Source organism: Prionailurus viverrinus, chromosome B2, assembly GCF_022837055.1.
Source record: "Prionailurus viverrinus isolate Anna chromosome B2, UM_Priviv_1.0, whole genome shotgun sequence".
In the NCBI taxonomy this organism is placed as follows: Eukaryota; Metazoa; Chordata; class Mammalia; order Carnivora; family Felidae; genus Prionailurus; species Prionailurus viverrinus.
In genome coordinates, this window is record NC_062565.1 from 100,483,074 (window position 1) to 100,510,414 (window position 27,341).

General features: G+C 38.3%; 1 protein-coding gene across 1 annotated transcript in view; it reads left to right on the plus strand.

The window, feature by feature from the left end:
* Nucleotides 1–27,341, plus strand: part of SLC16A10 (solute carrier family 16 member 10) — a 115,260-nt gene that overhangs the window by 48,231 nt on the left and 39,688 nt on the right. The window contains exon 2 of the mRNA XM_047860456.1: nucleotides 26,008–26,152. Within this exon, the coding sequence (XP_047716412.1) occupies nucleotides 26,008–26,152 (145 nt within the window). The remainder of the gene's footprint in view (nucleotides 1–26,007; nucleotides 26,153–27,341) is intronic.

The window sequence follows — 27,341 nt, forward strand, 5'->3', positions numbered from 1 at the left end:
CTTGGCACAGAGTAAGCACTTAATAAATGTTACTTAGTGCCAAACTCCATAGGAAATGTATACAAAGTTCTGGGCCACTGAAGTGGTGATGATGTGACATTAACTGGAAATTTTACCTTGGAGTTTGTCCTAGACTTACCTAAACTACTTGTACTCAGATAAACCCCTTTGAAAGGAGTAAACAGGTCTTTCTTCCCTCTTGCAGGGAATGGAGATACTGTAGCTGTCTAGAATGACCATGGTTACTCAGCTCTGTGAGGTATAATATTCCTTTTTACCTTTTAAAACAACACATGCTGCTATTAAGTATTAAATAGCAAAATAAAGCTTTATGATTTCAAATTCTCCCAAATCTCACAAGGGACTTTTTTTTCTTTTTTTAAATAATTGTCTCTACTATTACCTTCCTTTGAAGAATTGACGTTTCTGGGCAAGGCAGCCTATTCATAGTCAGGACTCTTCTCTGGTTTGCTTTGTGGCAATCACTTTCGCCCTCCATTTCCCTTTCACATGACAAATATTCTTGTTGTTAAAGGAAGGATGGTTGACTTTATGCTTTCCAGGATTAGATGTTCTAGCAAGTTAGTGACTGAACTGGGTTTTTAGCTCAGATAAAACTAGTTACAAGCATAAGACAATTTCTTGTTACCCCTTCAACCTCCAATCAGGACAAGCTGTGTTTTGACTGGGCTTAGAGAATCTACTTTTATCTTTGATATCTGACCCACAGATTTCATCTCTCCTTTGGAATTTGTCTTAGAGTTCTCAAATTGTGAGCCAGGCCACACCGCCATTATGACCCTCCTATTCCCAGTAGTATCTTCTCAGCTTAGGCTGTTTGCGGGGTAGTTTTGCGAAGTTATTCCATCATAATGGGGTAATACGATTTTTAAAAGCAGGCTAGATATATGCCCTGATTAATTCTAACAAAGTTTGGTATCAGTTTTCTAAAATTAATTTTTATGATCAGGCTTATATGTATATAGTATAAAAGACTTCTGTGAGTCTTATAATAGAAGGTAGCATTCCCCTGTCCCACTCCCCCTTATCCTGAGTACCCTGTTCCAAAGGCATTGCTTAAAAAAATTTTTTTTTAATGTTTATTTTTGAGAGAGAGAGAGAGAGAGAGAGAGAGAGACAGAGTGCGAGCTGGGGAGGGGCAGAGAGAGAGGGAGACACAGGATCTGAAGCAGGCTCCAGGCTCTGAGCTGTCAGCACAGAGCCCGACGCGGGGCTCGGACCCACAAACTGTGAGATCATGACCTGAGCCGAAGTTGGACACTTAACCGACTGAGCCACCCAGGCGCCCCCAAAGGCATTGCTTTTAACTTGCTTAGCAGTGTCTTATGGTTATCTTCATATTTCTTTTTTTTTTTTTTTAATTTTTTTTTTCAACGTTTATTTATCTTTGGGACAGAGAGAGACAGAGCATGAACGGGGAGGGGCAGAGAGAGAGGGAGACACAGAATCGGAAACAGGCTCCAGGCTCTGAGCCATCAGCCCAGAGCCCGACGCGGGGCTCGAACTCACGGACCGCGAGATCGCGACCTGGCTGAAGTCGGACGCTTAACCGACTGCGCCACCCAGGCGCCCCGTTATCTTCATATTTCTAAACAAAATGCCTACATGGCTATATTTTGAATTTTCAAACTTACCTGCAGACTTCTTTCTGTGGAGGCTGAAGATACGACTCTTTTATACTACCCCTTTTTCTTATCCTCTTAATATTATGAATTTTGGTTAAATCATTTCAGAGGCAATATAGCATAGTGACTAAGAGTGAGGGCTTTGGGCTCAAATTCTAGCCTTTCCACCTACTAGATTTATGTGATTTTTAACAAGTTTTTAAATCTCGGTGTCTCAGCTTTCTCAGGAATAACCTACCTCATGGGTTTGCTGTGGATATTAAATGACTTAATATATGTGAAGCATGTAGAGTGTCTGGCACATGGTGAATTTGAAGTAAATTCTAGTTGTCATCCTCATCAGTATTATTATGATCTATGGCCACCTAATATCTCCCCCTGCATTTAAAGAATAGGGCTGGCATTGTAGTTACAGGTCAGCTGTAAATCTTTCCTACAGGATTTGCCCTGTAAGCTCCGATCATGGATGATCAGAGAATTTGGACCTCTTGAGGACAGGCCAGGACTGAGGACTGAACCCCAGAAGGGGCTGACTGAGCATGCTCAGTTCCTCCCACTAAAGGCACCAAGCAAACAGTCCTCTTCCCCAGGAGAAGTTGCCGAGGAGGTGGAGACAGGCCTTGAGTTGTCTCCACTGGGAAGTCCCTGAATGGAAACAAGAGGCCAGGGAATGCGGAAGGTTTCCTGTGGCAAGTCTCTACTGGAGCTTTATTAGGACAGATGTTTTGTCCTGTGGGTGCATATTTGTGATCTCTACAACATAACTGCTTACTCACTATGTTGCTTTTGGAAATTTGTAACATCCAAACATGCAAGTGTGAAGTGTGCTCCCAGGAAAATATATAAATGTGTGTGAATTTTTTTTATTCCTTTTTTTTTTTTTAAAGAGAGAGAATGTGAGTGGGGGAGAGGGGCAGAGGAAGAGAGAAAGAGAGAGAGAGAGAGAGAGAGAGAGAGAGAATCTCAAGCAGGCTCCATGCTTAGTGTGGAGCTCAGTTCAGATCCCACGACCTTGGGATCATGACCTGAGCTGAAATCAAGAGTCAGACGCTCAGCTGAGCCACCCAGGTACCCCTTTTTTATTTTTTAACCAGTTCTGTCCATCAGGTGACCCGTAGTAGTATCTAAAACCAACAACAGTAGGTCGTTGAGGTAGTTTGAGGCTTATTTGTAATTTCCCTAACAATAATTTGTTCAAAATAGAAATTGAGAAAGTGCCCCATGATACGGAAACTCCTGAAAGAATTTAGTATAAAGCAATTATTGCTTTAACGTAAGGCGATTATTTCAGTTATTTCCAAGGAACAATTTTGGAAGAAGAAAGTTGCATATTGAGTTAGTTGCTGGCATTTTCAAACAAACTGCTCTTCTCCTTTCCCTGCTCCCCAAACCTGTTCATTTTCCTTATTCTTAGACTCTGCCTCTGTTTCCCCTTCATTTTGTCGCCTAGCCAGATCTCTTAAGAGTAGACCTTACTGCTACTCCCTTCATTTCTTTGTAACTAATGAATCATAACTTCTGTTGATTCTACCACTCACATCTCTGATCTGTCCCTGTGGCTACCTTGCCACTTCTGAGTTCAGACCATTGTCATTTGCTACTTGTAGCAGTGTTCAGCTGCCTCCCTCCCAATCTCCCCCATCAATAGTCCACTCTGTTCACAGAGTGGAGTGTCTAAAATGTCATCTGATCATGTAATTCCCAGGTTAAAACCTAACAATGACTCCTTAACATCTAATGGATGGAGTCTGCATTTCTTAGAATGGCAGACAAAGCCGTACACTGATTCTGGCTGTACCTTTAGACAACCACTTATAGATACTAATTTTGTGTATGCCGTTCCTTCTGCATGGAGTGTTCCTGCCTCTTTTCCCCAATCCTTGTCTGGTTAAGACCTGTTCATCCTGTAAGACACTTCGGGTGTTACCCTGAGGAAAGAGTGCCTGACAGCTCCTTCCCTCTTGGTGTGGGTACCTGTCTTACGTGGTCCCATAATACATGGTTCATACCTTGGTCACTTATCACACTGCACACTGCTCAATCCTTGTCTGTCTGTCTCTCCTGGTTATGAGCTTCTGGAGATTGGGACTTGAGGTCTCCAGGGCCTAGTATAAAGCTGTATATCCTCTTCCCATTCGTATTTGTCCATTTAATTTCCTGGACTCTAGATGTAAAGTACTATATATTTTTTCTCTATTAAACTTGATTTTGTTGCTTTTGGTCTTCTCTTTATATTGATTTCAAGTCCTCGTTTTGCCAACCAGTATATCAACCATTTTCCCTAGCTTTTTGTCCCCCCAGTGGAAGAGCGGCTCTGAGGACAGGGGTTTGTTTTGATCATTGCTCTATCTCCTCAGCACCTAAAACAGCAGCAATATATATATATATGTTATAGGCATTCAATAAATATTGAATGAATGAATGTGTCACTTACAAATCTGATTAATGGAACTTATGTTTCCTTTCATGTCTTGGCCCTTACCTCGATTATGTCCTTTTTAACGTTTTTATTAGAGATAACTCAAAAAAAATTCTTTCACTATTATGTAGGACTTAGTTTTGTGAATCTTACAGCAGAACAGACTTTTTCAAGAAAAGTGTTAATGAATCAGGACTGTTTCATCGCGGGAGAAGTAAAGTAGTATAGAAATTGTTGATACTAGGCTGTAAGTAGTTTCAGCTATACTTGTAAGAACTCTTTTCTGACTTCTCAGCATTCTGCTGCAGTAAGGGAGGAACATCTCACTCTGGACAAAGGAGGTAGATTTGGATCCAGCCCTCTTTGAGGTAACTAACATTGCATATCTGGCAATAACTTCCTTCTCAACGATTGAATGTTCCCATTCACTTATTTGATAACTATTTGATTGCCTACTATAATATGGAGAATGGAAGGGGAAAGCATATGTAAGGCATGGTGGTGGCTTTTTTTAAATGTTTATTTTCATTTTTGAGAGAGAGACAGAGGGCAAGCGGGGCAGGGGCAGAAAGAGAGGGAGACACAGAATCCGAAGCAAGCTCCAGGCTCTGCGCTGTCAGCACAGAGCCTGATGTGGGGCTCAAACCCATGAACCATGAGATCATGACCTGAGCTGAAGTTGGTTGCTTAACTGACTAAGCCACCCAGCACTTGTGGTGGTGGCATTTAAGGAATTGAGACTTGGAGAGACGTGTGTGTGTGTGTGTGTGTGTGTGTGTGTGTGTGTGTAGACAATGCACAGACAAGGTAAAGAACCTTGGGTCAGTGACAGTGAGTGGCACCAACTAGAAGCTGCTGCAGAAGAGCAGAGGAGGGAAAGAACACCAAAGGCCAATTGAAAGAGCTAGGTTCTGACCTATTCCTCCACAGAAGCATGCTAAGTAGCTTTTTTGGGTCCTTATCATCCTGTTGAAGGTTTCTAACTTGTTCTCCCACCTTAAAAATGTTCCCTGGCTTAGGTGCACTGACAAGAGTTTATAAAAGCAGTGTGGTTGTTTATAAGGGGTGAAAGAATGGACAGAGCAGAGCTTTAAACCAGGCAGTATGGGGTATAAATCTAGAGGCTTCCACTTAAAGAGCTGAGCACCCTTAGGCAAATCACTTAATCTCTGTGCTTTGGGCTATTTCAGACACTGTAATAAAGGGATATTGTCCAAATCGTGGGGTTGCCTCAAAGATTGAATAAAGTGGTGTATATAAAGTGCCCCACATATTGTCTGCCACATGGTAGTGCTCACTGAATGTTAGTTTTCCTTTCTCCTTACAAAGATAAGATGCTTGTCGTGAGTAATTTTTTAGTGTTCCTACTGACAGTTATTAGGTATGATTATGATTTAGTAGCTATGATCTATATGGTTCTTGCAGCTAAAAAAAGAGAAAAGTTCGCCATGGTGGAGAAGAGGAACACAGAAGTGGGTATAGAAAGAATGGATGTTTGAAGGGGATCTAATTAGAAAATTATTTTTCTTGGGGCGCCTGGGTGGCGCAGTCGGTTAAGTGTCCGACTTCAGCCAGGTCACGATCTCGCGGTCCGTGAGTTCGAGCCCCGCGTCAGGCTCTGGGCTGATGGCTCGGAGCCTGGAGCCTGTTTCCGATTCTGTGTCTCCCTGTCTCTCTGCCCCTCCCCCACTCATGCTCTGTCTCTCTCTGTCCCAAAAATAAACAAAAACGTTGAAAATTATTTTTCTTGATGGCCTAGAATTTAAAATTACATCATAGAGTCTTATAAGAAAATGATATTCAGGGAAAGAGTAGTTGTTTGTTTTCTTTTGGAGAATATTTTTCAATATCTTCTATAAGAATGTTGTGAAAAATTCTCTTTAACTAAGTTGCCCACTATAGGCCATTAATCCTGTCATTACTGTAGAGTTTAAACAACTATAGTAACAATAGGATTAAATGTGTATTAACTTATGTTACCTCATTCCACAAAGGATTTGAGGTGGTTTTCAGAAGCATGGAATACTACACAAATAAAATGGTAAGATAGGAGCAGAAAATAAGAAATCAGAACATTGAAGAAATATGGTATGTGGTTAATAGTATGGGAAAATAGTACCTAATTAATACATAAACCATTAAGGGTCTGTATTGTTATAATACAATAACATAAATGACTCTAAGCTTCCTGGAAACCAAAGTGAAAAGGGAGGCATGATGGAGGTGGTTAAAGAGGAAATTTACTTATTACTCTAGGAAGTAAAGTGTAAAGTAAAGTGTTTCCTAACCCTTAGCTTCTTGTAGGGAGCACTGAGGAATGAATGAATGAACGAATGAATGTTAGCATTACCCTTATGGTAGATGTAATAATAGATTTCATTAGACAGTTTCTGTAAGTGTCTCTTGATGACAGTTGAGTTTATGACATCAAGAGACAACTCTGAAAGCAGTTCTATCAGGGGCCAGTGTGATCTGACCAAATTTACAGGTTCCAAGTCTAGCCTAATCCAAGGGTAATGTGGAGACTATAATACACAATTTCCCCATCTTTAGATATCATTGCTTTCAACAGGGCGTTTGATAAGGGCTGCCCAGGAGTTTAGGACTTGTATTGTGGGTATTTTATTGTAGAATTACACTGGATTTATCTCCCTTAGAGATCAAACTAGCAGACTGTCAGGTTGGCATCCTCTCATGGAAATTGAGAGGCCTAAGCAGACTCACATTTAGTGTATGAGTAGCACACTGCATTATGGATGTGGGCTGGGGGATTTTATCTTCTACTTTGAACAATGGCAAGATAAGAAAATGTTCATTACTCTTAGTGTGAGTTTCAATAAATTGGGGTGAGGAGCTTTGTATTAGAGACTGGTACTGTGAATCTATGTTTAGGAGTAAAAAAAAAAAATCACACAAACTCAGAACTACCTATATGCTACTTTGGATTTCTGAGAGCTATAAATTAAAGATGAACCCTGAAGACCCCAGCAATTGGTATGGGTATGATGTATTGTGAATTTTTAAACCTTGGACTTTGTTAATTTTCATATTTTTGGAATAGTATGTGATACATGATTCCAGAAATCTCTGTAGCTGTTACTTCACTTTAGTGCTTCCCAAGTGAGGTGAATGGTTACAGGTGAGCATGAGTGTTGATCACCTCCTGAGTCCCAAGTTTCTGAGCCATTGTCTGCAGCCGTGAGCAACCTTGTCCATTTTACTTTAGTGAGCTGTACAAGTGTTAATATTTTCTATGTATGCCAGGACCTGGAGATACCGGGAAGTGAAGCTTTAGTTCACTTTACATTTGCATGAACTTAGTGTTGCTTTAAAGTTCTTTGTTTACATGGGCGCCTGGGTGGTTTGGTCAGTTAAGCATCTAACTTCAGCTCAGGTCATGATCTTGTGGTTCATAGGTTCAAGCCCCATGTTGGGCTCTGTGCAGATAGCTCAGAGGCTGGAACCTGCTTCAGATTCTGTGTCTCCTCTCTTTCTCTCTCTGCCCCTCCCCTGCTCACGCTCTGTCTTTCTCTCAAAAATAAGATAACAAATGCATGGTTTATATAACTACCATATAAGTTACTACTATAACTACTATATATAAGTTACTGTATAACTACTACTCAGTACTCAGATTCTAAGATTTTCTTTCTAAAACACGGAATAGTAGAGAATGCAGAGAAAGGGGAAGAACTCTTTTGCACTGCTGGTAGGAATGTAAACTGGTGCAGCCACACTGGAAAGCAGCATGGAGGTTCCTCAAAAAATTAAAAATAAAACCACCCTATGATCCAGCAATTGCATTACTAGATATTTATCCAAAGGATACAGGAATGCTGATTCGAAGGGGCACATGCACCCCAATGTTTATAGCAACACTATCAACAATAGTCGAAATGTGGAAAGAGCTCAAATGTCCATCAACTAATGAATGGGTAAAGAAGATGTGGTATATATACATAATGGAATGTTACTCAGCCATGAAAAAGAATGAAATCTTGCCATTTGCAACACTGTGGATGCAACTAGAGTATATTATGTTAAGCAAAATAAGTTAGAGAAAGACATATCATATGACTTCACTCATATGTGGAATTTAAGATACAAAACAGATGATCATAAGGGAATGGAAGCAAAAATAATATAAAAACAGGGAGAAAAACTGTAAGAGACTCTGAAATACAGAGAACAAAATGAGGATTGCTGGTGGGGTGTTGGGTGGGTGAGGGGCGTTAAGGAGTGCACTTGTTGGGATGAGCATGGGGTGTTATACGTAATTGATGAATCACTAAATTATATTCCTGAAATTATTATTACACTATATGTTAGCTAACTTGAATTTGAATTAAAAATAAATAAATAAATAAATAAATAAATGAAACGCAAAACATTAGACTCAGTTGTAGTCACCTGTGTCCCCTTCTTCATCCATGCCTTCCTAGAGGTAATAACTATGCCTTACTGGCTTTTGTTATTCCCATCATGTTTTATTTTATTTTATTATTTTTTATATATAATTTATTGTATGTTTGGTTTCCATACAACACCCAGTGTTCATCCCAACAGGTGCCCTCCTCAATGCCCATCACCCTCTTTCCTCTTTCCACTGCCCCCATCAACCCTCAGTTTGTTCTGAGTATTTAAGAGTCTCCAATGGTTTGCCTCCCTCCCTCTCTGTAACTTTTTTCCCCCCTTCGCCTCCCCCATGGTCTTAAGTTTCTCAGGATCCACATATGAGTCCCATCATGTTTTATACTATTACTACATATGTGTGAATCCATATTCCATTGGATGTTAATACCAACATTTCTTTTCAAATGCTGATGGATATTTAGGTTGTTGCTTTTTTTTTTTTTTTTTTTTTTTTTTTTTTACCACTATTACAAACAATGCGTCAGTAAACATTCTTATTCATGTGTTCTTTTGCATAAAATTTCTCTGGAGTACATAACTGGGAGTGGAATTGCAAGAATATGGAGTATGCATATCCTTGGCTTTCCTAGATGCTGCCAAATGGCTACTCACAATGGTTATTTCTATTTATGCTGGTATGCGTAGGAATTCCCATTTTCCCATTGTCTCACTAAAACTCAGACTTCTTATTTGTTGCCAAATTATGGTCATTTATTATTCTTTTAATTTGCATTTTTCTACTAATGAGCATCTGAGCCAAATGTCACTTGGCCATTGGGTTTTCTTTTCTGTGTATTTCCTCTGAACTCTTTTGTCCATTTTTCGGTTGGGTTGTCTTCTTTGTCCTGTTGATTTATAGCCTATCTTTACAAATGCAAGATGATAATAATTTACTGTTTATATGCCCTGCAGTGATCTCCCATTCTGTGGCTTGTCTCTTTTTGCTTTGGTTCTAGTGTCTTTTTTTGCCTAGGAATTGTAAATTTTATCCATATTTTTCTTCATGGTTTGTGCTTATGTCTGGAAATACTTTTCTATCATGAGTTCAAGATATTCTTTTTTTAAGATGTGTAATTTTTTTTTATATTTTAGGTTTGTATTCTGGGGATAAAAAGTTTTCTCTATTGAATTTTTTTTATCTCAGTGACAATTTTTAATATCCAGGATTTCTAGTTAATACTCTTTTTTAAACACACTTGCCCTTGTTTTATTTTTGCTTGTTTCATAGGTTTTTTTTAAATGAAAATATTCTTTCATTTTATTTCTTTGAAAGTTCTAAATATACTCATTTTGGAGTGGTAGTTACACTGGTCTACAGAATTAATTTCATCTGGAGTGACTATATTTGCTAATTGGTGATTTGTTAGCTGTCTTTGTTAGCATTGGACTGACTTCAATTTTTTGGAATTTTGAGTTTACAGAATCATTCTTAGTGGGAGGTATATTGTTTTGTTTTCTCCTTCTTCACCTTCCCTCCCTAACGGGTCTTCTGTTAGGCTCCCTGAATTCCCAGTTTCAGAATAAGGTCTTTTAAGCTTCGTGTTCCACAGTAGCACTAAAAATCTCACAGACCAGCCAGAGAGCCAGTGAGGACCTTATTTCAGGCCTAGTCATGAGGCTGAGTCTGTATTCTCCTTCCCCTAGAAGTTTGTAGAGTTCTAAATCTTTAATCTGGATAGAAATCACTAAAATACCTTAATAACTAGAATTTAAATAAAAACTTAAAAAGGAAACATTACTAAAATCCCATCTAGCTCACTCTTGCCTTCTCCAGTCTCCTTTTGCAGGTGTATGGGGGGAGTTCCAGCTCTGGGCTCAGTCAGTGAGCTTGGCTTTTTTCTGTTTCACAGGGAGTACTTTTAGTCCTCTTAACAATGCCTAGTATCTGCTTACAGACCTGGACTCCATTAGACAGGCCCAACTTAGTCCGTTCCTTTTTGCAGGTAGTCTGTAGCCCATGACCAGGTTTTTTTAGTATCTTTTGAAAAATCTATATGTATATTCTAATTCTACCATTATTTTGTGTTTGGAACAGAGGATGATACATGGAACTTGAATTCACTGTGCACCTTGATTGGGATTTGGATTTTGTCTTAATTTACCTAGATTGTGAGCTTCTCCAGGAAGGGATAACTTTTTAAATTACGTTTTTTTTTTTTCTTTTTCTTTTCTTTCTTTTTCTTTTTCTTTTTCTTTTTCTTTTTCTTTTTCTTTTTCTTTTTCTTTTTCTTTTTCTTTTTCTTTTTCTTTTCTTTTTTTTTTTTAGAGAGAGAGAGTGTGTGAATGCCCAAGCTGGGGAGGGACAGAGGAGGAGAGAGAGAATCCTAAGCAGGCTTCAAGCCCAGTGCAGAGCCCCACGTGGAGCCCAGTCTCACAACTGTGAGTGAGATCGTGACCTAAGTTGAAATCATGATGACATCCAACTGACTGAGCCACCCAGGCACCCCAGGAAGGGCAAATTTTTTATCAACAACATCAAACATGGCACCTAGCTGTGGGTGCCCAGTGTCTGTTTTTTAATGAAGGACTCTTGGACATGTCTTCTTATTCCTGTTTCCACCCTGGATATTTAGTTCGAATCCCACCAATGTTGCATAACCTTGGCAAGTTACCTAGGACCTCTAATCTCTTCTTCCCCATCTTTAAAATGAAGATAATTCCTCACAAGATTGCCTGAGGAGCTAATGACAATTCTGTGCAGGTCCTTTCCAAGGATTAGGAGACGTTCCAGAAATGTTCTCTTTCCCGTCTGTCCCCACCCCACCCTCACCAGTGATTAACATTTTTCCTGGCAGAGCAGACAATTCTTTGCAGTCATTGTTGGATATAGTGTTCTGTAATGTCATTAGGTTAAGATGGTTTATAGTGTCATCCAAACTTTTATATTTTAATGCTTTTTTTGGTCTTTTCATTTCTATTAATTACTGAGACAGATATGCTAAATATACAGCTATGATTGTGGATTTGTCTAGTTTTGTTAGTTTTGTGTATTTGTTTTTTATGACCTCTATTTTTTTTGTTGTTGTTGAAATCTTCCATATAAGTTCATTTCTTAATCAGTGTTATTGAGGTATAATTGACATGTAATAAGCTGCATGTTTAAAGTATGTAATTTGATGAGTTTTGTCAGATGTATATGCCAATGAAGCCACTACTACCGTCAAACTAATGAACATAACCATCACCCTCAAAGGTTTCTTTGTCCCTTGGTAATCCCTCTTTCCAGCTCCTTCCCACCTTCTAGGTAAACACTGATGTGCCTCCTGTCACTATAGATTAATTTGTTTTTTGTTTTTTTTTTTTAATTTTAAAGCGAGAGTGTGTGACTGGGGTGGCGGCGGGGGGAGAGAAAAAGAGAAAGAGAATATCTTAAGCAGCCTCCACATCAGAACAGAGTCCGATGTCGGGCTCGACCCTTGACCCTGGGATCATGACCTGAGCCAAAATCAAGAGTCTGATGTTCAACTGACTGAGCCACCCAGGTGCCCCTAATTTGCATTTTTCATAAATGGAATCATGCTTTATGTGCTCTGTTGATCTTCTTTCACTGAGTATAATTATTTTGCTATTCATCCATGATATATTTATCAGGAGTTCACTCCTGTATATATGGCTGGGTTGTATTCCATTATATAAATACACCTTAATTTGTTTATATAGTCACTTATTTCTGGACACTTAGATTCTTTTTAGTTTTTGACTATTAGAAATAAAGCAGCTATAAGTGGCTGTTTACAAGTTTTTGTATGGACATATACTTGTTTCTCTTAGGTAAATACCTAGGAGTGGAATGGCTAGGTCATATGGTAGGGGTATGTTTAACTTAAAAAAAAAAAAAATTCCTAAACTGTTTTCCAAAGTAGTTGAACAATTTTATATTCCCTGTAGCAGCGTGTGATGGTTCCAATTGCTCTATGACCTCATTAGCACTTATATGATTAGTCCTTTTCCTTTTAGCCTTTCTAATAGATGTGTGGTTTTTTAATTATTATTTTAATTTACATTTCCCTTATGACTAATGATGTTGAGCATCTTTTCATATGCATATTTTCCATTTGCTTATCTTTTTTTGTGAAGTGATTTTTCAAATATTTTGCCTGGTTTCTAATTGGGTTGCATGGTTTTCGTGGAGTTTTAAGAATTCTTTATATAATCTGGGTACAGGTTTTTTATTAGATACATCATTTGCAAATCTTTCTGCCTAGTGTATGACTTTCTTTTTATCCTCTTAACAGTGTCTTTTATTTTTTGTTGTTGTTGTTGTTGTTTTTTAAGTGGGCTCCATACTGGACTTGAACTCATGCCCCTGAGAACAAGACCTGAGCTGAGATCAAGAGTCGGATGCTTATGGGTGGATTTGAAATGTTTGGGTGGGTTAAGTGGGCATTTTAACAACATGGCTTCTCCTTTGGCATGTTTAATTGTGATGTTTAATGGACATTCTTGAAGATGACACTTTTAAAATGAAATTCCCTCCTAATGACGACTACTTCCCTGCCACTCTATGGGACAATCAGCAGAATCTGTAGGTTCTTATTTAGAATGGACATTCTTCTTGTAATTTTGTTCCTGTTTATTTTAAAAATTTCCTTTTGTTTCACTAGAAAGGAAAGATGATGCTTAGTTTCAAATGTTAAAAGTGTACAAGTTGCTTTGTTACAATAAAACTAAATGTGTAAAAAAAACAAAACAAAACAACTTGGATGCTTAACTCCCTGAGACACCCAGGTGCCCCTTAACAGTGTCTTTCAAGGAGAAATTCTTAGTTTTGTGAGGTTTACTTTATAGATTGCTTTTAGTATTGTATTTGAGAAATCTTTGCCTAATTTAAGGTTGCAAAGATTTCTCCAGTGTTCTCTTCCAGAAGTTTTAAAAGTTTTCAGTTTCACATTTAAGTTTTATGATCCTTTTTGAGGTAATTTTTAAAGATGGTGTAAGTAGGGATCAAATTTTAATGTTTCCTGTATCTGTGAAGCTCTGTTATGAAATGTGTATAAAGTTATCATTGTTATATCTTCCTGATGCATTGATACTTTTATCATTATAAAATATCCCTCTGTGTTTCTAGTAATACTTTTTGTCTTCAGCCTGTTTTGTCTAAACTGAGTAGAGCCACTCCATTCTTCTTAGGGTTATTTATGTGGCATATCTTTTTCCATCTTTTTATTTTCAGCTTGTGTATTTGTATTTAAAGTGCATCTTTTTAAACAGGATATAATTGGTTCTTGATTTTTTAAATCTAGTCAGAAAATCTTTCTCATTTGATTAGAGTCTTTAGTCTACTTTTATTTAATGTAATTACTGATATGGTCATATTCAGGTCTGACATTTTGCTATTTGTTTTCTATTTGTCTCATCCATTTTTTGTTCTTCTGTTCCTCTCTTCTGCCTTCCTTTGCACTAGTCAAAGAATTTGAGTAATCAATTCTAGTTTCTCTGTTGACTTTTAATCTATATCTCTTTGCATTATTTTTTAATGCTTTCTCTAGGGTTTATAATATGCATCTTTAAGTTGTCCAAATGCATCTTAAATTAATATAGGATTGCTGCAGGTGAAATATAGGAAACTTGCAATAGTATGTAACATCTATCTCCATTTTTAGTTTTTTTGTTATTATATACTAACTGTTATAATTTGCTTTAAATGGTCATATAAGTTCTTGTAAAGAAATTATAAAGAAAAAGCATGTGTATGTGTATTTCAGTCCTTCCTTTGCACCCATGTTGCCAGCTGGTATCATTTCCCTTTAGCCTGAAACACTTTCTTTAATATTTCTTGTAGTGGAAATCTCCCAGTGACAAATTCTCTGTTTTTATTATCTAAAAATGTTTTTATTTTGCCTTCATTTTTTGAAGGGTAGTTTAGCTGGATATAGAATCCATGGTAGACAGTTTTTTCCTCTTTCAGCCCATTAAATAACACTGGTCCAGTGTTTTCTGTCCTTCATTATTTCTTATGAGCAGCCAACTGATAATGATATCATTGTTTTCCTTGTATGTAATAGGTTATCTTTTTCTTTACTTTCAAATTTTTCTCTTTATCTTTGACATTCTGAAGTTTATGGTGTGTTTAGGAGTGGTTTGCTTAAGGAGGTTCTTTGAGCTTCTTAGATCTGTAAGTTAGTTTTTCACATAATATGTGACTTTGGGGTTTCATTATTTCTTCATATATATTTTCTGCCCCTGTTTTTCCTTTCTAGGACTTCAGTCATACACATGTTGGTCCTTTGGATTTTTGTCTCACAGACCTTTAACACTTTGTACCTTTTTAAAAAATATTTTTCTCTCTGTTCTTGAGGTTGGGTATTTCCTGTCTTCAAATTTCCATATACTTTTTTATCTTTTGTTATCAGTCTAGTGAGCCTATGAATGCATTCTTCAGTTATTGTACTTTTCATCACTATAGAGTTTCCATTTTTTTGTAGTTTGCATTTCACTGTTGAGATTCCCTATCTGCACACTGAATAAGATTATATTTACATTTAATTATTTCAAATGGTATCCTCTAATACTTCTAACATTTATAACAGGTTTTTGAAATCTTTGCTAAATGCAATATCTGAGCACATTCAGAGTCCATTAATATTATTATTTCTTTGAATGTCTGATAATCGTAGGTTGAAACATGGATATTATAGATACTATTTTGAAGTAACTCTGATTCTATTGTATTCTTCCAAGGTTATTGAGTTTTTCTTTTTTTTTTTATTTTTTTTTTATAATTTTTTTTTTCAACGTTTATTTATTTTTTGGGACAGAGAGAGACAGAGCATGAACGGGGGAGGGGCAGAGAGAGAGGGAGACACAGAATCGGAAACAGGCTCCAGGCTCTGAGCCATCAGCTCAGAGCCCGACACGGGGCTCAAACTCCCGGACCGCGAGATCGTGACCTGGCTGAAGTCGGACGCTTAACCGACTGTGCCACCCAGGCGCCCCAAGGTTATTGAGTTTTTGTTCCTAGTAGGCAGTTAGCTTGCCTGGACTCCTGCAAACTGTCACTCTGTGATGTGCAGCAGCTGATAATCTCTGCTCAGTTCTTACAGCCTTCAGCTGCTGCTTTTCTTTTTTCTCTAGCTGTTACTTGTCTTTAGTCTGGCCCCTAACTAGTCTATCCAGCACTTGTATTGTGTCTTGATCCTCAAAAAAGCCCACAGACTTACAGTTTTTAGTTTTAGTTTCAGCTTTTCAAGGGTAAACTCTCCTCCACCTTCTATCTGCTTTAGACATTTTCTAGTGTGTTTAAATACTTTTTTTTTTCCAGTGCACACATGCCATAATTGTTCTCTGCAGGAGGGTTTGCTTGACCATTTCACTCTGATGCTATTAACAGAAGTTGATAGCAAGTAATTAAAAAAACCCTCGTTAGTGGAAGTATAACTCCGAAATAACATTTAGGGTAGCAAGGAAATGGTCAAGTACAGTCTACTCATTCTTGAATTTTTGTGTATTTGCCAGATAGCTCTATGCCCCAAGAGTCATGGGAACTTTGTTGAATGATATTTTGCATTCTAATCTCAGTTTTGTATTATTTCATTTTACTTGAAGCTATTAAAACAATGTTGAGATATTAGAAAGCAAAGATATCTTGAAAAGAGACCAAGATCAAGTGAAAATGAGGGTTGGAACTACCAAAAAAGGGTAAAAGAATATCAACCTTAAACTAACCACAGTAGTTCTCTCTTTGAGTATTTTCATTTGTAAACACTTTGCCCTTGCAATCATTTATGTCTGCATTATTATAACACCTTTATTTTATTTAATATGCAGGAAAATCTTATATATTAAACCTAACCACTTCCTTTCAGTGATTTGCATTCTCCTTTGGCCATATACTGAAAGCTGAGGATTTGTTCTCCATATGGAGGAGGAAACAAAGGATCTGGATGGGGAAATTGGAAAGCTACTTAGTATTTTTTGGCAAAGATTCCCCAGCATGGCCTTTCTTGGATGTTTCCTTCTATAATATCACATACACATACATATATTCAAATAAGAGTATACAAACACATTTTAAAGAGTTTCTTTATTATACATTTTAAAAAAATGTTTATTTATTTTTGACAGAGAGAGACAGAGACAGAGACAGAGCATGAGCGGGGGAGGGGCAGAGAGAGGGAGACACAGAATCAGAAACAGGCTCCAGTCTCTGAGCTGTCAGCACAGAGCCCGACGCGGGGCTCGAACCCACGGACCGCAAGATCATGACCTGAGCCGAAGTTGGATGCTCAACCAACTGAGCCACCAAGGCGTCCCTATTATGCATTTTTTGACATCTATATCTCTTAAGGCATTTATCACCTTCTATGTGGTGGTCTTGTTGGACCTCTATTTGCATATATGTTACTAGACTGAAAATTATTGAAAGGTAGAGAAATCTCTTAGTTGTTTTTGTATTCTCAGTAGCCTAGGATAGTGCCTAGAACATATAGGCACTTTTAAGCGGAAGGGAGAAAAATCTCCTTACCTTCCTTGTCCCAGCTTCCCTCTTTCCCATGCCTACTTTAGAGAATATGGCAGCTAGAAAGTGGAGAAGAGGTCATGGAAAAGAGACAAAGCTGGAGCTGGAGAAAAAGATTTGATAACCAAGTGAAGATTGGTTTGTTACCGAAAGCGAACTTAGGCCTTTCTGTTATTTAACATTGGCTAGAAGAATTATATGGACCTGCTGAAGTGGTCATCCAGTTGCAAGGTAACATTTTTCCCCCACATAAGTTTTAAGAGGATAGTTGGGACAAAAATAAAGTTGTATTTGATTATATCCTGCAGTTAGTGCTTGTTCAATGGACATCAAAATCTGTAAAATTTTTCATGTTTGGTATAGCATCCAAATCTAAACAATGATGCATTTTTTTTAAATGAGTAAAGACTTGTATTTTTTTTAAGTTTATTTATTTTAAGTGAGAGAGTATGAGCAGGGGAGGGGCAGAGAGAGGGGGAGAGAGAATCTCAAGCAGGATCCATGCTGTCAGTGTGGACCCACAGTGGGGCTCGATCTCATGAACTATGAGATCATGACCTAAGCCGAAATCAAGACACTTAACTGACTGAGCTACCCAGGTGCTCTAAGACTTGTTTTTATTCTTAAAAACACTTTGATTTATATGAACATTACACACAATGTAAGTGTATGCTTTTGGATTTTTTAATGTGGGATCCTATTTAGTGTTGATTTCTTAATGTGGGATCCTATTTAGTGTTGAGATTTTACTTTGTTGTAAAAGTGCCTTTATCCAAAAATAAATGTCAGGATGTTATTCTTCTATTTTGCCTAGATTGTTTAGATTATTTCATGAAAAAAACACGATAGATGACTGAACTTTTTAAGTTAGATTGGATTATTATTAATCAGTGACATTTTTATATAAGATAGTAGATTAAAAAATTCTTAATTCTCCTGAAGTAGACCCATACTGAACAGCTCTGCCCACCTGGGCTGGGGTTGCACTAACTCTTTTTCCATAATTTTATCTTCTAATCCACCTACAGACCTAACCTGGCCAGTCTCTTCCTTGTACTCTCCACTTGTGAGTCCCCCACTACCAACATCTAAGTCAAGATTGCATTATTTGAGATGGAAGCAACCCCAGTGTCCATCCGTAGATGAATGGATAGAGAAGATGTAGGTTATATGTGTAAACATATATACACATACATGTAAAAATACATATACAACATGTATACACACAAAATGGAATATTAGCCCTAAAAAAGAATAAGATCTTGCCATTTGCAACAACACAAATGGAACTAGAGGGTATTATGCTAAGTGAAATAAGTCTGATAGAGAAAGACAAATACCATATGATTTCACTAATGTGTGGAATTTAAGAAAAAAAACCCCAACAACAAATGAACAGATAGACCAAAACCCAGACTCTTAAATACAGAAAACAGAGTGGTAGTTGCCAGAAAGGAGGTGGGTGGAGGGATAGGTGAAATAAAGGGCATTAAGAATACACTTAACATCTTTCTGGAGGAAGATGGCAGCGTAGGAGGATGCTGGGCTCACCGTGTCCTGCTGACCACTTAGATTCCACCCATATCTGCCTAAATAACCCAGAAAACCACCAGAAGACTAGCAGAACGGACACTCCGGAGCCAAGCATAGATGAGGGGCCCATGGAAGAGGGTAGAAAAGGCGGAGAGGTGGTGCGTGCTACACGGATTGGGGGGAGGGAGCCAGGGTGGTGGAGGGGCAGCCTGCCCGTCAAGGCAGAGCCCCCGAGTCTCGCTTGCAAAAGCGGAGGGGCAGGACGGAGTGTGTTCTGATAGTCAGCGGGACTTAACATCTGGAATGTTATAAGTCAACAGCTCTGCTCCGAGAGCAGGAGGGCTAGAGGACAACGGGAGGGAGAGTTGTTGAGCCCCGGAGGACAGAGTTCAGCTTGGTGGGGAACAAAGGCGCTCACTAGCACCATCTCCCTCGCCCATCCCCCAGCCAAAATCCCAAAGGGAACGAGTTCCCATCAGGGAACTTGCTTGCACGGCACAAACACCAAACGCTATGCTTCTGCGTATCCATCCCTCCGATGGGTCTGCCTCCCAGTGCCACAGGGCCCCTCCTGAAGTGGACCACCAAAGGCAAAGCAAGCTGAGTCTGCCCCTCCCGTCCCTGTGCACCTTGCGGATCCACCCCGGCTAATACACCAGATCCCATCGAAGTAGCACCACAAGCCTGGCAGTGTGCAAGTAGCCCAGACAGGGCCCACACTACTCCACAGTGAGTCCTGTCCCTGGGAGAGGGGACAATAAGGTACACACCAGTCTGACTGTGGCCCCAGAGGTGGGCTGGGGGTAGACATCAGGTCTGACTGCGCCCCGCCCACCAATGCAAGTTACTCCAGACAGCACAGGTGCACAGTTCTGCACCACTCCAGGGACTATCCAAAATGATGAAACGGAAGAATTCTCCTCAAAAGAAACTCCAGGAAGTAGCGACAGCTAACGAACTGATCAAAAACGATTTAAGCAATGTAACAGAAAATGAATTTAAAATAATAGTCACAAGATTAATCATTGGGCTTGAAAAAAGTATAGAGGACAGCAGAGAATCTATTACTACAGAGATCAAGGGACTAAGAAACAGTCAGGAGGAACTAAATGCTATAAATGAGCTGCAAAATAAAATGGAGGTGACCACAGCTCGGATTGAAGAGGCAGAGAAAATAGGTGAATTAGGAGATAAAATTATGGAAAAAGAGGAAGCTGAGAAAAAGATAAAAAAAATCCAGGAGTATGAGGGGAGAATTAGAGAACTAAGTGACACAATTAAACGTAATAACATATGCATAGTTGGGATCCAGAGGAGGAAGAGAGAGGGAAAGGTGCTGAAGGTGTACATGAAGAAATCATAGCTGAGAACTTCCCTGATCTGGGGAAGGAAAAAGGCATTGAAATCCAAGAGGCACAGAGAACTGCCTTCAGATGTAACTTGAATCGATCTTCTGCACGACATATCATAGTCAAACTGGCAAAATACAAGGATAAAGAGAAAATTCTGAAAGCAGCTAGGGATGAACATGCTCTAACATATAAAGGGAGACTGATAAGACTAGTGATGGATTTATCTACTGAGACTTGGCAGGCTAGAAAGGAATGGCAGGATATCTTCAATGTGGTAAACAGAAAAAATATGCAGCCAAGAATCCTTTATCCAGCAAGTCTGTCATTTAGAATAGAAGGAGAGATAAAGGTCTTCCCAAACAAACAAAAACTGAAGGAATTCATCACCACTAAACCAGCCCTACAGGAGATCCTGTGAGACAAGGTACCAGAGACATCACTACAAGCATGAAACCTATAAACATCACAATGACTCTAAACCCATATCTTTCTATAATAACATTGAACATAAATGGACTAAATGCTCCAACCAAAAGACATAGGGTATCAGAATGAATAAAAAAACAGGACCCATCTATTTGCTGTCTACAAGAGACTCATTTTAGACCTGAGGACACCTTCAGATTGAAAGTGAAGGGATGGAGAACTATCCATCATGCTACTGGAAGTCAAAAGAAAGCTGGAGTAGCCATACTTATATCAGACAAACTAGACTTTAAATTAAAATCTGTAACAAGAGATGAAGAAGGATATTATATAATAATTACAGGGTCTATCTATCAGGAAGAGCTAACAATTATAAATGTCTATGTGCCAAATATGGGAGCCCCCAAATATATAAAACAATTACTCACAAACATAAGCAACCTTATTGATAAGAATGTGGTAATTGCAGGGGACTTTAATACTCCACTTACAACAATGGATAGATCATCTAGACACAGATCAATAAAGAAACAAGGGCCCTGAATGACACATTAGATCAGATGGACTTGACAGATATATTTAGAACTCTGCATCCCAAAGCAACAGAATATACTTTCTTCTCCAGTGCACATGGAACATTCTCCAAGATAGGTCATATACTGGGTCACAAAATAGCCCTTCATAAGTATATAAGAATTGAGATCATACCATGCATACTTTCAGACCACAGTGCTATGATGCTTGAAATCAACCACAGGAAAAAGTCTGGAAAACCTCCAAAAGCATGGAGGTTAAAGAACACCCTACTAAAGAATAAATGGGTCAACCAGGCAATTAGAGAAGAAATTAAGAAATATATGGAAACAAACGAAAATGAAAATACAACAATCCAAACACTTTGGGATGCAGCGAAGGCAGTCCTGAGAGGAAAATACATTGCAATGCAGGCCTATCTCAAGAAACAAGAAAAATCCCCAATACAAAATCTAACAGCACACCTAAAGGAAATAGAAGCAGAACAGCAAAGACACCCCAAACCCAGCAGAAGAGAAATAATAAAGATCAGAGCAGAAATAAACAATATAGAATCTAAAAAAAACTGTAGAGCAGATCAATGAAACCAAGAGTTGGTTTTTTGAAAAAATAAACAAAATTGATAAACCTCTAGCAGGCTTCTCAAAAATAAAAGGGAGATGACCCAAATAGATAAAATCATGAATGAAAATGGAATTATTACAATGAATCCTTCAGAAATACAAGCAATTATCAGGGAATACTATGAAAAATTATATGCCAACAAACTGGACAACCTGGAAGAAATGGACAAATTCCTAAACACCCACACACTCCCAAAACTCAAACAGGAAGAAATTGAAAGCTTGAACAGACCCATAACCAGCGAAGAAATTGGTTCAGTTATCAAAAATCTCCCAACAAATAAGAGTCCAGGACCAGATGGCTTCCCAGGAGAATTCTACCAGACATTTAAAGCAGAAATAATCCCTATCCTTCTCAAGCTATTCCAAAAATTAGAAAGGGAAGGAAAACTTCCAGACTCATTCTATGAAGTCAGCATTACTTTGATTCCTAAACCAGACAGAGACCCAGTAAAAAAAGAGAACTACAGGCCAATATCCCTGATGAATATGGATGCAAAAATTCTCAATAAGATACTAGCTAATCGAATTCAACAGCATGTAAAAAGAATTATTCACCATGATCAAGTGGGATTCATTCCTGGGCTTCAGGGCTGGTTCAACATTCGCAAATCAATCAATGTGATACATCACGTTAATAAAATAAAAGAGCCACATGATCCTGTTAATCGATGCTGAAAAGCATTTGACAAAATTCAGCATCATTTCTTAATAAAAACCCTCGAGAAAGTCGGGATAGAAGGAACATACTTAAACATCATAAAAGCCATTTATGAAAAGCCCACAGCTAATATCATCCTCAATGGGGAAAAACTGAGAGGTTTCTCCCTGAGATCAGGAACACGACAGGGATGCCCACTCTCACCGCTGTTGTTTAACATAGTGTTGGAAGTTCTAGCATCAGCAATCAGACAACAAAAGGAAATCAAAGGCATCAAAATTGGCAAAGATGAAGTCAAGCTTTCACTTTTTGCAGATGACATGATATTATACATGGAAAATCCGATAGACTCCACCAAAAGTCTGCTAGAACTGATACATGAATTCAGCAAAGTTGCAGGATACAAAATCAATGTACAGAAATCAGTTGCATTCTTATACACTAATAATGAAGCAACAGAAAGACAAATAAAGAAACCGATCCCATTCACAATTGCACCAAGAAGCATAAAATACCTAGGAATAAACCTAACCAAAGATGTAAAAGATCTGTATGCTGAAAACTGTAGAAATCTTATGAAGGAAATTGAAGAAGATATAAAGAAATGGAAAAACATTCTGTGCTCATGGATTGGAAGAATAAATGTTGTAAAAATGTCAATACTACCCAAAGCTATCTGCACATTCAATGCATACCAATCAAAATTGCACCAGCATTCTTCTCGAAGCTAGAACAAACAATCCTAAAATTCATATGGAACCACAAAAGGCCCCAAATAGCCAAAGTAATTTTGAAGAAGAAGACCAAAGCAGGAGGCATCACAATCCCAGACTTTAGCCTCTACTACAAAGCTGTAATCATCAAGACAGCATGGTATTGGCACAAAAACAGACACATAGACCAATGGAAAAGAATAGAAACCCCAGAACTAGACCCACAAAAGTATGGCCAACTAATCTTTGACAAAACAGGAAAGAATATCCAATGGAAAAAAGACAGTCTCTTTAACAAATGGTGCTGGGAGAACTGGACAGCAACATGCAGAAGAATGAAACTAGACCACTTTGTTATACCATTCACAAAAACAAACTCAAAATGGATGAAGGACCTTAATGTGAGACAGGAAACCATCAAAACCCTGGAGGAGAAAGCAGGAAAAAACCTCTCTGACCTCAGTCGCAGCAGTTTCTTACTTGACACATCCCCAAGGGCAAGGGAATTAAAAGCAAAAATGAACTATTGGGACCTCATGAAGATAAAAAGCTTCTGCACAGCAAAGGAAACAATCAGCAAAACTGAAAGGCAACCAAAGGAATGGGAAAAGATATTTGCAAATGACATATCGGACAAAGGGCTAGTATCCAAAATCTATAAAGAGCTCACCAAACTCCACACCCGAAAAACAAATAATCCAGTGAAGAAATGGGCAGAAAACATGAATAGACACTTCTCTAAAGAAGACATCCAGATGGCCAACAGGCACATGAAAAGATGCTCAACGTCACTCCTCATCAGGGAAATACAAATCAAACCACACTCAGATATCACCCCATGCCAGTCAGAGTGGCCAAAATGAACAAATCAGGAGACTATAGATGCTGGAGAGGATGTGGAGAAACCGGAACCCTCTTGCACTGTTGGTGGGAATGCAAATTGGTGCAGCTGCTCTGGAAAACAGTGTGGAGGTTCCTCAAAAAATTAAAAATAGACCTACCCTGTGACCTAGCAATAGCACTGCTAGGAATTTACCCAAGGGATACAGGAGTACTGATGCATAGGGGCACTTGTACCCCAATGTTTATAGCAGCACTCTCAACAATAGCCAAATTATGGAAAGAGCCTAAATGTCCGTCAACTGACAAATGGATAAAGAAATTGTGGTTTATATACACATGGAATACTACGTGGCAATGAGAAAGAATGAAATATGGCCCTTTGTAGCAATGTGGATGGAACTGGAGAGTGTTAAGTGAAATAATTCAGGCAGAAAAAGACAGATACCATACGTTTTCACTCTTATGTGGATCCTGAGAAACTTAACAGAAGAACATGAGGGGAATTAAAAAAAAAAAAGAGGTTAGAGAGGGAGAGTGCCAAAGCAGAAGAGACTTAAAATCTGCAAACAAACTGAGGGTTGATGGGGGGTGGGAGCAAGGGGGGGTGGATGATGGGTATTGAGGAGGGCACCTTTTGGGATGAGCACTGGGTGTTGTATGGAAACCAATTTGACAATAAATTTCATATTAAAAAAAAAGAATACACTTATCATGATGAATCCTGAGTAATGTATAGAATTATTGAATCATTATGTTGTACACCTGAAATTAATAGAACACTGTATGTTAATTATTGTTAAATTTAAAAAAATATTGCTTTGTTTGTACAGTCTCTTCATTGTGTTCTAAGAACATGGTCTCCTTTCTGGTAAGGTTAGGAAGAAGATCAAAATATGACTGATTAAAATATGCATAATTTAAAATGTAAGAAGGCAAAGCATTAAATTGTTAGCCTGATAAAGTCTTCTTTTTGTACCCCATTATGAAGAAGTGATCATTTGCATAGGGTCTGGACTTACTTCCTTTGCTGAGGAAATATACTAACTAGTAAACTTTCGGTTTAGAGGAAGGAGCTTTAGAGATCATCTGTTCCAATGTATAAGACAGACAATTTGTTGTTGTTAAAACTCTAAATCATTAAGGTCTTCTGTGCTAGATATTGAGGTTTAGATATATTTTCCCTAATTCTTAATAATTCTGGAAAGGTATGTGTTAGATCCCCTTTCGAGATAAGAAAACAGACTAAGCAGAAGTGACTTGCCTAAGGATGTATTGTAGTTATAGGGCCAAGGGATTTGGACCCAAATCTGTCTGTTTATTAGCCCATGCACTTAGGTCCCATTTGTTTATTATACTTTTTAATTAGAATTTATAGACTTAGTATCTTGTGAGATCACTTGTTTCTTTGGCACAAAATTATAATTTATATTCAGTATTTCTCTGTTATTGGTTCCCTTTTGTTTTGGCTTTTACAGAATCAGAACAGGAAATTATGACTTTTGATTCAAAATGTTTTATGTTTATTTATTTTGAGAGAGTGTGCACATGCAAGTGGGAGAAGGACAGAGGGAGAGAGAATCACAAGCAGGTTGCACACCATCAATGAAGAGCCCTATGCAGGGCTCAAACCCACAAACCGCGAGATCACAACCTGAGCCAAACTCAAAAGTCAGATGCCTAACTGACCGAGCCATTCAGGTGCCCCATGACTTCTGATTCTTAAGTTTTGTTTTTATTTTTAATTGTGACAGATAACATACTTTCGGAAAAGAAGATAAAATGTGTGTGTGGTTTCGTCAATAAAGGGATACCCAGTAACTATTATCCAGGTCAACAGATAGTCTACCTGTGTATGACTTGATTGCCTTAGCACAAGAACTAAGCCCAGACTCTAGGCAGATGTTCAGTTCTTAACTATTGGTTCCAAATGATTATAATTCTGTTTCCTCCCCCTAAGCGTTAACCACTATCCTGACTTCCAGTGGTCATCATTTCTTCGCAGTTTGACCACCTAAGCATGCATTAGTAAATGTATCTAAATTTTTTTAAATGACTTTCTTTCCATAGACTAGAAGTTGCTTAAAACCATAGATACCAGGTTAGAGATTAACAGAGTTTGGGTCATAGAAGAATGTTTGATTTGATTACGGAAACAAACTAAAAATTCAGTTAAACACAAATAATTGCTGTGCCAGTTATAATTAGTATTGGTCAGTCCTTTGGGCTGTGATTCAGATCTGTTTCTAATTTATTCCAATTTCTTCCCATTCCAAAAAAGTAGTAGCTTTTTTGCACTAATGTTATTCTAAATACATATTATATCCTATGGGATAACTACAGATGCAGTTTGCCATAACATAATGTCCCTTTTGTCCCTCTTTTACAGCGTGGGTAAGTTCTCTGTCCATGGGGATGATTTTCTTTTGCTGCCCAATAGCCAGCGTCTTCACAGACATGTTTGGTTGTCAGAAGACAGCTGTCGTGGGTGCTGCTGTTGGATTCATTGGACTCCTGTCCAGTTCTTTTGTAAGGTAAGGACTTGGTTCTTCATGCTGCTTTTCAAGAACTGTTAGATACCATAAAGTTGTGCTTTCAGAAACTTTGCTGTTTACAAGGAAAAAATCCTCTTTTCATCGCGTAAGCTTTAAGCACTATGACTTACACAGTGTTATCCATGGCAGCAAGTCAGAGAGCTTCATAATTTGAGTGCTTTTGTTTGCACCTCTCTCATATTTTTTATTCAGTTGCATTTTTTTTAACCCACTGATCAAAAGCTATCAAGCTTTAAGGGGAGCGAGGGGTCACGTGGTATAAATTCCAGGTGTCGAACAGTGGACTCACTTTCCTATAGTTCAAGTTCAGCTTTCTTAGGAAAGCCTTCTCTAGCAACTCCAGGTCACATCACATCCCTTCTCGGGATCCTCTTTACACACATGGTTGATATTTACTGATGTACACTGCACTTTTCCAGTTGTCAAACTTCAACGATTTGAACCAGCTGTTACTGAGGTGAAAACTTAGAAGTGAAAGATGCTGAGCAGCATTGAAAATGCCATCATTTGTGCTTATGTGCTTTACTCTGTAGGAGACATGCAAAGCTTAATATCACGCAGCACTTAGTATTTAAAATAGTGCCCAAGAGAATGTTTCCAGTTTATATCCATGGCTCTCAGGTTTTCCAACTGACAGATTTACAGTACTGTGACATATTGTATAGATACAGGTGTCCATGATTGTACCGTGTTGTCAATACTGTTTTTAATATATGCTTTGAAAAAGGCAGAGAAATGTACAGTGGATTTAGATTTTTCCTTTAAAATTGTTAAATAAAAATAGCACCTTAAGTAGTAAGTTGCAGTTATCTTGAAAACTACTTATGTGGAAAAACTGAGGCACTGAGGCAGAATGAATGAAGCATTTTGTTCTATATTGTTTGGGTAGATGTCTTGTTTCACAAAGATTATGAGTAGGGTGTTTTTTACATGTTTAATATTTTTTTCGTCAAGTACCTGGAACCTATGGCTGCTGAATATATGTTTATGGAATAGAGTGGAGATTGAGTAGAGGGTGATCAGAGTGAAGTAAAATTAACCTGGGAAAACCTAGGAGTGACTCTTGAGCCTCATTTGGAGATTGTGCTCGCTGTGGACTAATAATGGGGGAAGGGCATCTCAGAGAAGATTGCCAACATGCCTTGATTTTATCAGATTCTAGAGTTCC